We start from the raw sequence: 15,317 nt of genomic DNA, 5'->3' as shown, positions 1-15,317 counted from the left end.
CTTTAGATAAGGAAATTGATACTAAAATTAGAATAATGTAAGCTTCTATTAGTGACAAATTTGGTATTTTATTGTATATTATAGCTTTCCTGTAGCTCAGTGGTAAGAGCATTGCGTTAACAACGCAAGGTTGTGGGTTCGATCCCAGGGGATTGCAAATACCTATGTAAAATGTATAGGATAAAGCAATGTAAGTCGCTTTTAAAGCAAATGCCTAAATGTAAATATTATCCGATAAAGGCCATTCATAACAGTGTGCTTTTTATTATTTAAAGGACTGATGTTGACACTCAGTTGTTCTTTTATTTCTTTATTTCATAAACATTTTCATGATCTTGCACAGATTTCATTGGGATATTAACATACAATGGTACCCAGTGGCCTGCCACTAATTTAATTAACAATAATAATAATAGTACTTGAAATAACAGTAATACCCATTATGTGTACAATAAAACAAGTTTCATGAGGAAAAACAATAGCATGTATAACTGTGCCATATAGTGTGATGGTTTGGCTAATAAGCTTGGCAAGACATACATATCAAAGCTCATCATGGAGTCATTTGTTGGTCGTTGGAGGGAGTCTTAAATAACAAGGTCTCGTCCTCGAAAAGTTCTACTTGGGCTGTCTGGCAATGTTTTACATATTCCGTTCTGCTGATTTCTTGCAGCAGCAAAACATAAAAAGGTCAGAGGATTTTATCCCAGTACACCTCTTGTTTGTCATGATGTGAGGATGTGACTAAGGGGAGGGGTAAATTCAGGTGATCATTAACATCTATGAGCAAACCAAAGGTCTGCGAATTCTCTCAGAATTAGCACATATCTTTCTTTAGTGTCTGTAACACGTCCATATAAAAGAGATACAGAAGACTGATGACAATAAACAGGTTTGAATAGTACTCAAACTCATGGTAGAATCGAATCTGGTGCAATAAGATTAGGACATAAAATTGAATAAGAATTATAATACTCGAGTAAAAAGATCAGGTCTTGAAACATCAACAGACTGTGCTATCCATTCAATCTTTTGGTATGTGGGTTTGAGAAAGGATATACAATATATACACAACATGACATTCATCTGTTCTGCACAACACAGATAAAATGGACTCTTCCAAATGAACATTGCTCCCAAACATTTCTTGCTCAAATTTGACCAGGCTGCCATGTGAATAGTCCTTAAAACAGTACCATTATTACACCACATTAAATACCGCACTGCTTCGAAGCTCTGATTACCTATAAAGCCTGTTTATTTAGGTAGAGCGATATGCAGGAAAACTGAATTCCTGATCCCATCATGTCATTGTGTTATTTATAAACACAAAGCGAATCCCTTGATCGAAAATCGAGAAGCAACTCTTTGTCTTCGCTTAATGTCAGATCAAAGATGCTTAAATGCACATTTGGTAATGTTGTCTTACTAAAATTACTTACAGTGTCTTACTTTCGGGGGCACATGTAGTAAACTGTAATCGTACATTAACCTTTGAGTAAATCGATGAATTTCAGGGAATTATCTACCCTTAAAACACAACTAAGTAAAGAGAATTTTTGAAAAGGCTTTTGTTACATCAAATTGTGAATTACGTCTGATTATCGTGGGACTACAGAATACAGAAACAATTAAGTATAGGCCCGGTTTCACAGACAAGGTTTAAGGCTAGTCCCAGACTAAAATGAATGTGTGACCTGTCTTAACTGAATTTAACTAGCCCAGAAATATCTTCAATTATCGGTGCAATTGTTTTGTCTCGAGATTCACACCAGTAATGTATTCTACTCAGGCATTTTTATAAAAGCGACATAAATATCTTAATTCAACTAAGGCATAGTCCTGGTTTAAAATAAGCCGTCTCTGTGAAACTGGGCCATCATTTCTGTATGGTGTATTTACTTGAAGATTTGTAATGTTTAACTTTGTTTGAGGTGTCAGTTGTAGATGACACCTCACAAAGTTTTACAAGCCTCACTACAAATAGCATAAGGAGTAAAAAAAGATAATAAATAAAGGTAGCAAAAAATCTTACAAACAGAATAAAACTGTGATGGTCACAAACAAAACGCACACCGAAAACGACCGTTCAATTTCTAATACACATATTCTGCTGTATACTTTGGCAAAAAGCAGTAGTGAATAGTAACAGATAAAAGCAGGATCGCAACATATCATAAGGCAGGGTAGCAAGAGCAAAACACAGTTAAAAGCAGAACGATGAAAATTCATGTAAAGAGTGAATGACAGGCAGGCTCAGCTGAGGACATGGGATGACCAGTACAAATCGTAAACATGTAATCGTTCGCAGGCGATCCTTAAAGCCATCGGCTCTTTAGGAAACAACAGGCAGGCTGGTGAACTTGGAAAAACATCGACCATTTCCCTCTTGACTTCTAACCAAGTGATGTCTTTGACCACGAACGGCGAGATTAAAGCAATATCAAACACAAAAGAGTTAAAGCAGTTCTGAACCAGCCTTTAGGTGTTCACATTGGCAAATGCATTTCGTAAACTTGATTCAAAAGTGGAAACACGACCTCATTCCAAAACACCTAATATCAACTTCTCAAATAAGCGGTACAAAAGAGTAAGTATCCTAACCTTTTCTTTACCACAACGCTCGTGAGTCCATTTAAAACGGCACGTAACAAAGATCAAACACTGAGCTCATTGACAATACCCAACCCACAAAACTGGGCTCAGAGAAATAAGTTATATATACAGCGGAAATTGTCCTTTAACCTTTGCACTTTTCATACACAAATACAACACTGTTGAAAACGTTTGATAGCCTCATGAAAACCTGTCCCGCGTCTTAGTTATATATCTAGATATATAATCTATATTTATCAAAAAACGTCAAAGTAAGGCAGGGATATCATTGAATTCACAATGATAAAAACAAGCCTGATTCATACACACCCTCATAATCTTCATATAGTATCTGCAGTCTTATCAAATACTCCAAACACCACGTCATTCATAAAACCCTTGTGCACTCGGACAACAAGACGAATCTCGCGCTCATCCTCTCGATAACATTCCCATTACACACATCTCACTTCTCAGAGGATTTTTCCCATTAGTTTAAACAGAAGGGTCTGTGCACGGCTGAATGTCCACATGGGGGCAGAATAAAGACCAGATATTTGTGTTATGGGTGGTTTAAACCCGCTTAATAAAATCTTCCTGCCGTTTTCCAGGAGCTCGGTTTCTGATGACCACGTGTACACTTTCTGAGGAAAAAGCAGGCTTGCATGGCGGCCAACCCTTTGACAAATCACCGCTCGCTGTAACAAACGTAACAAAAATCCAGTATTTGATCCTCTTTTCGAGCGGATTATTGCCATAAATATTGGTTAACCTAGTTTGCTTACATTTAAATACATTTCCAATCTGTGTCAGTGGCTCTTTAAACTGCTTTTGGGGTATTACACCGTAAACTCTGTGTCTAAACCTTCTTAAAGACTCTTAGTATCTAAACCTTTCATGAAACCACACCGAAACATTCACGCGATGGTCATCTCACCACACAGACATTAACACAGAACCGTCTCGCTTTGCTAAAAAAAGACTGCAGGCTTGCAGAGATCCATACAGAGTTAGAAGAAACCACTTCACAGCACCTTAAGATTCGGCAGAAACAGTTGGTTTAACATTGAGACCGCTAGTGGCTGATGCACATTGATGCGTATTATCACATGTCCTTTAATAAGTCGTCTCTAAAGTGTGCACGCTTGATTGTTCCAAACACTGGTCACTCACACGAGATGAGCAATACACGGAGAAACATACTGTAGATATTTCATGCAACTGACAATTAATACAGATGTGTGTTAGAGAGAAGGTCTGTGTGTGTGTATGTGTGTTTTTGTCTATCATATCCTGATGTTGTGATCACATTTGTAGTTTTTGTGTGTGCAAAATGATCGTTTTCAGCCAATCATGTGCTTTCTCCCGTGAGCGCTGGCTCCTCCACTTCCTCCTCGAGGGCTTCGCAAATCGAACTGTTGGACTGCAGCTCCTCGCCCCTGCCGGCCCTCGACAAGACCTCCATCCAGCGTCGCTGCAGCTCCTCGCTGTCAGCGCTGAAGTAAACGGTCAAATGACTCTGGCTCATTTTGAAGGCGAAGCGGCGTTCCAGGCGGTCACCTGACTCGGGAGGAGACACCTCGAACCCGATGAGGGGAATGCTGCGTTGGGCTTTAACATCCTGATCATACAGACAAGCACACAAAAAGGACAAAATAAATACTAGTACATGTCTGATAGCTGCACACTATTTACAGACTAAATTAAAGTGATAGTTTGCCCCCAAAAAACTATATCTGTCATCAGAACTCACCGTTTGTTGTTTCAAACATGTATGAGTTTCTTTCTTCCACAGAACACATAAGAAGATATTTTGAAGAATGTTGTTAACAGCTACGGCACCCATTCACATGCATTGGTTTTGTGTCCATACAATAGAAGTGAATGGGTGCCAGTGTGGTTTAGTCACTAACATTGGTCAAAATCTTATTTTGTGTTCTGCAGAAGTAAATGATGACAGAATTGTCATTTTTGGGTGAACTATCCGTTTAAGAGATCATCGCATTTCAGTTTTTCTGAATTTACCATTGAGAAGTGTGTTTACAAAAATATATATTTTTTGTTTAATTCTGTGAACAAGTGAGAATATATCTCCCAAATTCCAAGTATTCTTGTTTAAACAATACAACACTAATGTTTTTATATGTACTGTATATTAAAATTATGATGAAATAAGCCTGCTTTATTCACAACTTTCATGCATCTTTTCCTTCTCAGTCTTTCACATTCCTAAAGTTTGGTTCTGAACTTTTGATATCTGTCTTGGGCGGTGTGATCACAAGTAGTTAGGCGAAACAAATCTATGTCTGCTTTACTTGCTTGTGAGTATCAAAAGGACCATCTCATATTTTGTGTTTGGTTCAATCAAAATCAGCCGCGGAAAAAAATAAGCGACCATTCCAACTTTTCATTCAATCAGAATTTCTTTATGCATTGTGTCAGTTCCAGGCCAGTGTCTGTGAACCTTCAACAAAATCAAACCTCAGGAGTGACAAAGTCATCCAACAGCAATGTGAAAAATACATGAAAACTAAACAAACTAACTTCAACTTTTCATACATAAACATTAGTGTTTTTATTGTTTAAAAGTGAACCTGGGAAAACAAATATAAGTACACATTTATATTTTGTGTCTCTAAAGTGACTTATGTTATGATAAAGATGTAAATTATTTTATGCATCCGTTTGTTCATCATACCTGTGGAGCACCATAGATATACAGCACCAGTGGTTCGTTCTCCGGAATGACAAACCAAGCCTTCTGCCATCCACGGCCACTTCCCTTCTCCATATGATGCAGAAAACTGCACAGCACACTGTTCTCAGCTGCCACAGACGCCTGTTTCTGTACGACAGGAAAAAACAGATCACACTTTACTACAATTCTATCTTACATCCAAACAAAACCAGTCTTAAGTAGCACGGAAACATTTTTAGTAATCGGCAAAAATACTTTGTAGGGGTAAAAATGACAGATTTTTTTCTTTTTACCAAAAATCATTAGGATATTAAGTAAAGATCATGTTCCATGAAGTTTCCTACCGTAAAAGTATAAAAACTTTCTTTTTTACTTTGCTTTTTTTGCACCCACAGATTCCAGCTTTTTAAACAGTTTTCAGTCACGCCAGATAGTGTCCTATCCTTACAAACCATATATCAATAGACAGCTTATGTCTTCAGCTTTCTGATGAAACATCTATATTTTGAAAAATTGATACCTAAGACGTCCAGGGTCACATATCATCTTCTCTTTGATAAAAGTGCATGTTAAACGAATAGCCCGGGTTATTTTTATGTATGTGGTTTACCATGTGGATTACTATAAACAATTACAACCCCCTCAGTTTGTAAATAAAGAATGAATAATGTGTTTACAGTAAAGCACTGGGCTGGAGGATTATGCCTGCATTGTTGTTAAAGTGCTTACATCAATTATTCAAGCTCTTAAGTTCTCTATTGTCGAAAAAAGGTGGGACTACTTTTCTAAGTGGATGGACATTTCTGTGGGCAGGGTTTACTGCAAGTTAAAAGAAAAGTAGCCATATCTTACAATTCCGACAATGTTACACATTAAGCAATAAACCTTTTTTAGTGGAAGAATTTATATAATAAACAAGCATTGTTTACGCTATTACAAAATCACGTGTCTTTCTATTGAACTATATGTTGTAACCTCTGACATTTCCTTCGTCTCTTTACCTCTAGAATGGAGCGCCGCCTGTATGCGCTGTTTGTTAAAGTGGCCGGAGAGGGCGGGACTCCCACGAGTGTAGTGTAGCAGTCTATACACACGCGGTTGGCTCGATTGTTGTCGTACAAAAGACGGGCACGAAACTCCGAACACTTTCCACACACCACCTGAAATAAACATCACGCATTGGGCTCAGCATCAGTAAGTCTTGTTTAATTGTGGTCATTATTAATGCGTTTGGGATGTCACGTGACGTACGTGTCCGCAGGCTTTGCAGTGATGTCGTCTTTTGGTGATGGAGTTGAACGGCTCCTGACACTTCATGCACAGCGTGACCTCTTTCTCCCGGATCGGAGTGGGCGCTCGCTTTCCGAGCTCTGTGCAATTCTGACGGTTCGGAAAAAGAAGATATTAGAGTCACCCAGAAACACTTTGACCCGTGACATGATTTGTAGTTTATCCAAGACCGACCGGAGAGTGGGGGGGCGTGAAATCCTCCTCACGAAATGAGCAGTTGAGCATCCGGAAGGTCTCCATCGTCTGCTCGTGTCTCTGTATAGTGGCTTGGATTGCCTGTGAGAAAGAATGAGACGTGAGAACAGTGTGAAATGTGTTTGAGACACACGAGAATCTGTGGCGTGGCGAGACGTGCAAGAAAAAGAAAAGCGTACCTGAATCCAATCTCTCTTTTCTTCCTCCGTCCTGGTGAAACAAGAACAAACAACAGACGTTGTCTAAAGCCACACATACTTTTCTCATACTTCGACAGATGATTTGCATTCTTTGGGTGTTTAATCCGAATGCCCAAGATATTCGAAAGCATAAATCAACATTTCTGTGCTTGTTTCTCAAGCTCAGATTTCCTTTACAAGCGTATGAAGCACATTCCCTCGCATTGAAACTCACCTCGCCTGCAGCTCCAGCGAACGCTGTTTTCCGGACACGAGAAACGTCCGGGGTACATTCATACTGCTGGTTTCTTTCAGCTGTGAAAGAATGCGAGTCAATAAGCGATCGGATAGAAGCAGATTTATTTTAAATGCAAGAGATAAAGAAATGACGAACCTCCATTCCATCTACGTCGATCCTCGCTCGGACCCCGAACTTCTGTCCTATCAGCCTCAGTTTGGGGACGCAGTACAACAACCTGTCATTAAACTTCACAAAAAAAAATCATGTGAGATAAACAATCCTGCACTTTAGACAACTTGATTTTTACAGATTTTCTTAGATATGTACACCTAGATGCCACATTCAACAGCTCCAGACATGTTGACGTGCACGTCGTCATAAACAGGCAACATTTGAGTTTCTGTTGTCGCTAACAGTAAAACCACTAGAAACTTATTTTCTAAGATGGTTCCAATGGCAGACATCTATGTTTAAATATCTATACGTATCAAGGTGTTTCTGGGTGGTTTGTATAGTTCAGGATTGCCATGTGATTTTCTAGGGTGTTGTACGTTGTTGCTAGACCCTTATTGAGCCCTTGTGGTATCTTCACTCACCAAAATGAGGTATCTGTCCTGTGAAGTCCCGTTCTTGGCCGACAATTTCAAGATGTGTCCCTCTTTTATGAGCTCATTAGTTGGGTTAACAATGTCCTCCTCTCCACCGAGCAGCTCGTACACCTTCAACAGCTTTCTCATGCGTTCCTGACCAACCAAACACGCACAAAGACTTGTTTAGACATTTGTTTATTATACTGTATAACCATACATCTTTTCTCCCTAAGAAGACATTTATTAACTAATTGGAGTCTTCTGGATAACTTTATTATGCATGTGCTTTTACAGCTTCGGCACACTCTTAAAAAAGGTGCTTCAAAAGGTTCAACCTTTTGGTTTTATAAAGGACCTTTAACATCTGAAGAACCTTTTCTGGATTCTTTGTTGCGAAAAAGGTTCTTCGGATTATAAAAAAGTAAGAAAGAGATGGTGCTTCCAAGAACCTTTGGCTGACTGATTCTTTGTGGAAGTCAAATGGTTCTTCTATGGCATCACTGTGAAGAACCTTTTAAGCACCTTTATTTTTAAAAGTGCATCAGAGTCCCATATAATAGAGATAACATGATGGATTTTTAATATATAATTATTAATTTGTGTTCAATAATGAATAAAGGAGGTTGTTTAAATCTGGGATGGCGTACGGATGTGTAAATGATAAAAGAATCGTCATGTTTGGGTAAATTATTAATTTAAAGGGACAGTTCACCCAACAATTAAAAATCTGTTTTAATTTGCTCACCCTCCAGTTTCTCCAAATCTGTATACATTTCTTTGTTCTAATAAACACAAAAGAAGATATTTGGAAAATAACAGTTCTTGGATCCAATTGACTACCATAGTAGGATGACCAATGTCAATGGCAGTCAAAAGTGCCCCAGTACATTCTTGAATATATCTTCTTTTGTGTTTAACAGAACAAAAAAATTCATAAAGCAATTTTTCCTGCTATGGTAGTCAATGATGGCCAAGAACTGTCTGGTTACAAGCATTCTTCCAAATATCTTTCTCTGTGTTCATCAGAACAAGACATACAGATTTGGAACAACTTGAGGTGAGTAAATGAAGACAGAAATTTTGTTTTTGGGTGAACTATCCCTTAAATGTGACATTGCCTGAAAATTCAGTTTCTCTTGGCAGGAGCAAGCGTCTCCAAACGTAAAATATCAAAACTCAGGCTATTATCAGTTTCAAATGAGAGACACACTGCACATTAAAGGCAAGCCACGTTTAATTATAAAGTGATTCTACTGTATGTGGCGGTTTTGGTTTTCGCCCCGCAGGGTGTGAGGCGTTGCTTTGGTTCGGTTCATTTTGAACTCCACTCACCATCTTCCTGATGGCTGCGTTGGAATGCTCGGCTGCTGTGGCGATCAGCTCCAGAGATTCTGCGAAGGACAAAGCAAAGTTCAATCCAGACAGCTCTTGATATTTACAAGACCCAATTTTCCACAGCCTTTTATCTTGGCCTGTTAACCTTTGTTAAAACTTTTCACTGAAATACTTCCAGGCGCACGCATGAATAGTTGAAATGAAATGGGAAAGTGGGCCGCCGTGGTCGATAAGGGCCATTTCAGCGTTCCGGTGCGCTGAACTTACTCTGAGCGTCTTTGAAGTCGTCCGCGTCCTCTGGCAGACGGTGCAGATAGTCTTTGAGCAGGAGCTCGTAGCGAGGAATCCTCTGCACCGGCTCCAACATGTGGTGCTGTAGGGTGAGATTCCCACACATCTCTTCTTTCTGCAACACATATCCAATATCAGAAGATGAGAAAAAAACATTACCTGCCAAAAACACTGCGCATTTGACTTTTTGTTTGTAAACTTCACTTATTTGAATATTTTTCATTAAAATCGAATAATTTTTTAGGCTCTGTAGTGAGTTTTCTTTTCCTCTGAAGGCCTTGTAGCCGGGAGAAATAACCAACTAAAGTGCTGCTTACCCATGCATTACTTTGGGTTTTTTCCATTGCAGATTTATTAATACTTTAAATTAACTTTTGTTTTTATACTTGAAATTGTTATGTTAATTTTAGTTTAAAAAAAAAAATCGAAATTTAATGTGCTTTAGTTATTGATATCTATTAGCTTTTATTCTTATATTTTGATTTTTCAATGTAAATATTAGTATTTTTTGGCAATTTTTTATGTGCTTTTGTCATTTTTTTAATTATTATAAAAATAAGGCTACATAGGTTTAATTTTGTTTTATATCTGTTTTTATTTAATTTACAGTTATTAATATTAAACATATATATGAATTATATATATTATATATACAAACTGTTAATAATACATTCTTTTATATTAATCACATTTATAATATTAAATAGCATAAGCTAGATTTAACTTAATTGTTCACAGGGCATATTAACGATTTATTTGTCAACTAAACATACATTTATTTTTTATCCCTAATATAATAAATAACTATACTGCTGCTCTGCTCTATATATACTGCATTACCCATCGTGTTTCATTTCGTGCTCATTACTGAAGCAAACACTTCAAGCACAATGAAAATCATTCATTTCTAGCGTGACCTTCGCGTGCTAGAACCCACGACATGCTTGATCTCCTTACAGCGTTCCTGTGATCTCAGGCACCGGGCTTCTCGCACTCTTAATATTCTACACACAGTGGCAACCAAAGACGTTTGAAGTACAGCAGGCCTGGCTGGGGTGCTATTAGTATTCACTATAACATACAACACCCACGAAACGCTTCTCCTGCCCTAGAGACTCACGCTTTCATCTGACACCATCAATCAGCGCTGAGCCGGGGGTGGGATCTTGTTATTTTCGACGCTGATGCTCGACTCTAACTTCAGACTCTTAAGGTGAGTCTCACGGAAGCAAACACCTGCTGGATGATATGACTGCATGACTAACACACCCTCTGTGGATTCGGTCCACGGGTGTGAATTATCCAATGTCGCACGCAATTAACACTCATAATAGACGGCGAGGGGTTAGGAGGAGTGTTTTTCATTTTCACACATTTCAGCTGAGAGTGTGATTCTCTCACCATATCTGACTTCCTTTGGATTTCTAAAGAAAATCTGAGTTTCGAAGTGAACGACAGTTATTTTATCGTATGTTCTATTCTCATTGTGATGTTCAGCTCAATTTGTAGAGCATTGTGTTTGCGGTGCAAAGGTTGTGGGTTTGATTGGCTTTGGATAAAAGCAAATGGATGCAAATTTATTGTTCGCTTTGTACCTGGAAATGTATTCAGAAATCTATGAATCGTGATTAATCGCATTTTGTGTTTCAATATTAAATTATGTCCGTGCACTTTGCATATTCATTTAGAATTTATAAACACATACATGTTTATACTGTAATTACGAAAATAAAAAAAATGAATCAATGTTTGTATGTAATTTAAATTATATATAAATAATAAAATATACATGCAAATATTTCCTAAATACTATATACATGTTTGTGTACGTGTATGTGTTTATAAATACAAAATAAATACGTACAATGCGTATTACATAATTGTAATAACGTTTATTATTATGTCAAAAAACTTTTATTCAGGATGTGATTAATAACGATTAATTGTTGAGCAGCCCTACTTTAAATTATAGATTTTACAATATAACAATTTAATCAAATAGAATATTGTTTATTATTTTTATTATTACAGAGTATTAATTCAGCTTTTTATAATAGTGAAACGAACGATTTTATTGATGCAACCGCTTCTAAACATTGATTTCAGTCTCTGAAATGGATTTACTCAGTCAACATTTTAGATATCAATACTGTATTTATATAACGTAGGATGATTTCATGTAGAAAACAGATCACAAAAAATCAAACATTTTACCTGGATGTTATGAATGATGGCTTTAAATTGCGAGCACCGTTGCATCCAGCTATTAACCAGCTCCATAGACCTGTCGAAATTCTTCACATACTCTCCGTACATCTTCAGGAAAGGAGCCAGTTTCTGCAGGATGTCACCGATGCGAGGGTTCTGATCCCTGAGGGCAGAGGTCAAGATTAGTAAAACTCTTTGCTTTAAATTCTTTCTCTATTTCTTCTTTCTTCTCACCATTCCTCCATGCGTTTCTCCAGCGCGGGCAGCAGGAACTGTTGGTGAAAGCAGTAGATGGAGCAGATGTTGGAGAAGATGCCCATGACCACCTCACAGGGGAAGGAGTTGCGAGCTCGGGCCTCCTCCATCAGCTGAGCGCAGAACACCTGATCCAGGAGGTGGAGTCTGGACACGTACGCCTTCTCGGTGTGCAGAAGCTCATTGGCAATATTAAACACCCGCTGCTGGACCGACAGCTAGAATCAGAGAGATTAATTCATGAATAATGGCAGTGTTTATAATGTCTTGTCGGTTCCTTATGTGTTTATAACATCTTATTCTGATACTGATATGATTTTGTCGGTCATCGCATTGCACATTTTTACATTTTCGGACAAAATAATTAATATTTGTATTGCATGGCAAATACGACTTTTTAAATTCAGTTTAGTACAAAAAAGTTATTGTTCAGTGGTTGCTCTTTTATACCTCAGGATGGCGTATTTGATGATAAAAGTTTGAGTTCATATTCATATCTTTATTTATATGAACTATTGATTGCAATCATTGTCGAGATCTAACGGACTCTAATTGAGACATTTGTGAGATTTCTGGCTCCTTTTCTTGGAGACGGAGATGAAACTTCCTGAGCACTTGTGAGATTGGATTGAGACAAATGAATAGCATTAAAGTTGTTAAAGTCTGAGTGAAATTAAAATGCCTATTTTTTCATGAAATAATGCAACGTCTTTTGTAAATGTGATGCGATCTGGGAAAACCCGTCGGATGTCATGCTGACGTTTTCAGGAATATCAAAAAATAGATCGAAAGTCAATTTTTTCTCAAAATAGTTTTTTCTATATTATTACTTATTATTAGTTATATTAGTTTTTTAAATATTATTCTACAACCTCTTGTCTGTCATCTCTGAAAATACGGTGGCAAAATTTACTTTTAAAATAGTGATTTATAGTGGCTAGCTGATGTTAAAGGACGAGCCGGCGGAGATGCAAAAATTACTCATAAATTCCCTCTATTAACACTAAAAGATAAAACTATCAAAGTAAACCACATAACATGAAAAATGAAGGCGTATCAATGCACATTTCTCGCAATTCCAGTGTGAACAACTGCATGCAAAGTTTTTATACAACGTTTTCGTGAGATGGTGGAGCTCACTCTTTGGAGCACTGCTCATGCGAGCCGCCTCCGGACCACGATCGCAAAACATACAGGGGATGATTAAAAGTTCAGACACTATGCCCATGATAAACAATGTACTACTAACTTCACTACTGGCGTCCTTGTGTAGTGAAGGTGCTCTCAGCACTCCTGACAGAGCTCCCATTCTATAAGTGTGCCCAGCACCATTTTCCCTACTTTCGTTTTATTCAAACAGTTAATACAGTATTTTCAAAGACTTCAACACTAGGAAATGTTTTTTTTTTATTAAATGTTTATTTAGAGCAAGTCGTGACTTTTACTTGTTATACTTGACTGTTGTGCTTTAATTTCATCAACTAACTTTAAACCCGTTTTCTCCAAATTCCGTTCCTGAAAATCATACCGCTCAGCCGACTTTAGATAGATATATGACTTTGTTTGATACAAGGTATGAGCAAAATAAAAACTGAGCTTTCAAATGGTTTCAAAAACTGAAATATGTACATTTTCACCAAGTGTTGGTTTTCAAAACTAGTTTATCAATATAGGTCATTCACTTTTTAAAATTCGTGTGCCCTTATATCTTCAGTTGAAGTCTGCACTTCCTTCCTTTAATGACTATCCATCTTAAATGACGCATGTTCACGGCGTGGGCGGGGCATCCGTTAACTCCTCCCCTTCAACTGTCTGCTGCCAGTTCGATTTCAAAATGCAACAGCTGTATACATCCAATCAAATCGCAGAGAAAGACAAAAGCCACACCCACTATTTGTATCACTAGAAGTTCCATTTCACTTGGAAATGCGTCAAAATACCGAAGCAAAAACGATTGCTACTTCCGGTTCAAGGGGACTTTAACATCAGACGCAAGCTCACCTCTGTCGAGTCTTGTCTTTCCGCTTTAAGAACTGGCTGTAGGGCCAAGGGGTTCATCTCACTTTCATCTCCGCTCCCCTCTTCCAAATCACTGTCTCCCTCCGAGTCTCTGCCCCCGTCCACACCTCCGGCTCCCTCACCTCCGGATCCCTCCGTGTAGCCGCAGGAGAGTCTGGGCCCCGGGCTGCACGGGCAGATCTCTCTCTCGTGACCGATCCGGTCCTCATCCCCAACGAAACATAACTCCTCACTGTGCGAGGGTGAACTGATGCTGTCGATACCGCTATCCCTATTGGCCAGCTTCCCATCCATCTGGGACGGTGGGAGGGACAGAAGCTCAGAGGGGATTTCTGATTGGTTGGCGGTCAGGTCTCTCATTTCCATGTTGTCCAGCAGTTTATCGGAGGCACCGTAGCCCGATTCCATCGAGAGACGCTTTTCAGAGCAGGACGCTCCGAGCTCGCTGTCGTCCTCCTCGGTTTCGTCCACCTCTTCTTCTTCTTTTTCGGTCTCTGCCTCAGCTAGAGGTGCTTCCAGCGGAGCATCAAGGGACGTGCAGGGCAGGATTATCTCTGAGGGCGAGGGGCTAAATGCCCGAGCAGCATCCTGGGGGTCAGGGACCCGTGGGGTACACATCACTCCCCCTGTGATGTCTGGTACCACTATGATTTGCTCCCTGAAAATGAAAGCAAAAATCCATCTTTAATTTAAACTATCATGACAATTCTTCATACATAACTATAGATATTATATATATTATATATATATATGTATGGACATATTTAAAACATTATTAATATTAGTATTTCTCTCATTTTACAGGAAAAATATCTAGAAATCTCTACAATAAAATAAAATAAATTTACTTGGTCTTGTAAATGAAAATGTTATTTAATTTGATAAAAATTAGTAGTATTTTCTTGCAAATAGTTTTTAACCCCATTGTTTTGTAGCTCTAAAAATGACAGACTTAGATAACTCTAAAGTAAATTTCTTTTCTTTAATGACATTTAGTCACTTTTACAAAACAAGAAAAAAATACTGAGTAATATTGTCCCGATCAAAATACAAACAGAGACCTCACCGCCTAAGAAGACCAAACCAGATCTGATCGTAGATAAATAAAAGAATAGCAACACAAGTACCGTAATCTAAAAAAGCGATTCCAGTGACAAACGTTCGTCTGCTCATCTCACCTCTCAAACTTCTCGATAAGCGAGAGAACACAAGTGGGGGAGGAGCTTCCCTCTGCTCTGGGTAAGGTGGTGCGTGATTGGCGGGGGTCGGCGGGTAGCGGACGGGAGGGTGGTGGCGGGAGGGGCTTGTCAGGGGGGCGTGGCCGTCGAGCGCTCTGCTGCTGTAGATGAGGTGGTTTCGGGGGCACTGAGTGAGACAGAATCAATACGGAAATCAATACAGTGAGAGTGATGGATGATCAC

The 15,317-nt window shown here is 38.6% G+C and overlaps 1 protein-coding gene and 1 long non-coding RNA gene across 3 annotated transcripts in view; one reads left to right on the top strand and one right to left on the bottom strand.

The window, feature by feature from the left end:
- Window positions 1–294: 294 nt before the first annotated feature.
- Window positions 295–15,317, bottom strand: part of fgd1 (FYVE, RhoGEF and PH domain containing 1) — a 36,460-nt gene continuing 21,437 nt past the window's right edge. The window contains exons 3-17 of one of the 2 annotated variants that reach the window (XM_056729895.1): window positions 15,075–15,261; window positions 13,879–14,554; window positions 11,857–12,095; window positions 11,629–11,785; window positions 9,391–9,529; window positions 9,121–9,179; window positions 7,795–7,941; window positions 7,352–7,444; window positions 7,193–7,272; window positions 6,958–6,988; window positions 6,758–6,859; window positions 6,545–6,673; window positions 6,295–6,453; window positions 5,294–5,440; window positions 295–4,216 (exon numbers count right to left, since the gene is read on the bottom strand). In XM_056729895.1, the coding sequence (XP_056585873.1) occupies window positions 3,947–4,216; window positions 5,294–5,440; window positions 6,295–6,453; window positions 6,545–6,673; window positions 6,758–6,859; window positions 6,958–6,988; window positions 7,193–7,272; window positions 7,352–7,444; window positions 7,795–7,941; window positions 9,121–9,179; window positions 9,391–9,529; window positions 11,629–11,785; window positions 11,857–12,095; window positions 13,879–14,554; window positions 15,075–15,261 (2,615 nt within the window). In that variant the 3' untranslated portion in view covers window positions 295–3,946. The other variant, XM_056729896.1, reaches the window with a different exon arrangement.
- On the top strand, window positions 9,387–11,945 carry LOC130407182 (uncharacterized). The gene is made up of 4 exons (XR_008904575.1): window positions 9,387–9,503; window positions 10,374–10,627; window positions 11,737–11,797; window positions 11,880–11,945. It is a non-coding gene; the product is annotated as an uncharacterized LOC130407182 (long non-coding RNA).

This window comes from Triplophysa dalaica, chromosome 18, assembly GCF_015846415.1.
Source record: "Triplophysa dalaica isolate WHDGS20190420 chromosome 18, ASM1584641v1, whole genome shotgun sequence".
In the NCBI taxonomy this organism is placed as follows: domain Eukaryota; kingdom Metazoa; phylum Chordata; class Actinopteri; order Cypriniformes; family Nemacheilidae; genus Triplophysa; species Triplophysa dalaica.
Note: the sequence above shows the minus strand (reverse complement) of the source record. Positions and strands in the feature narration are given on the sequence as shown.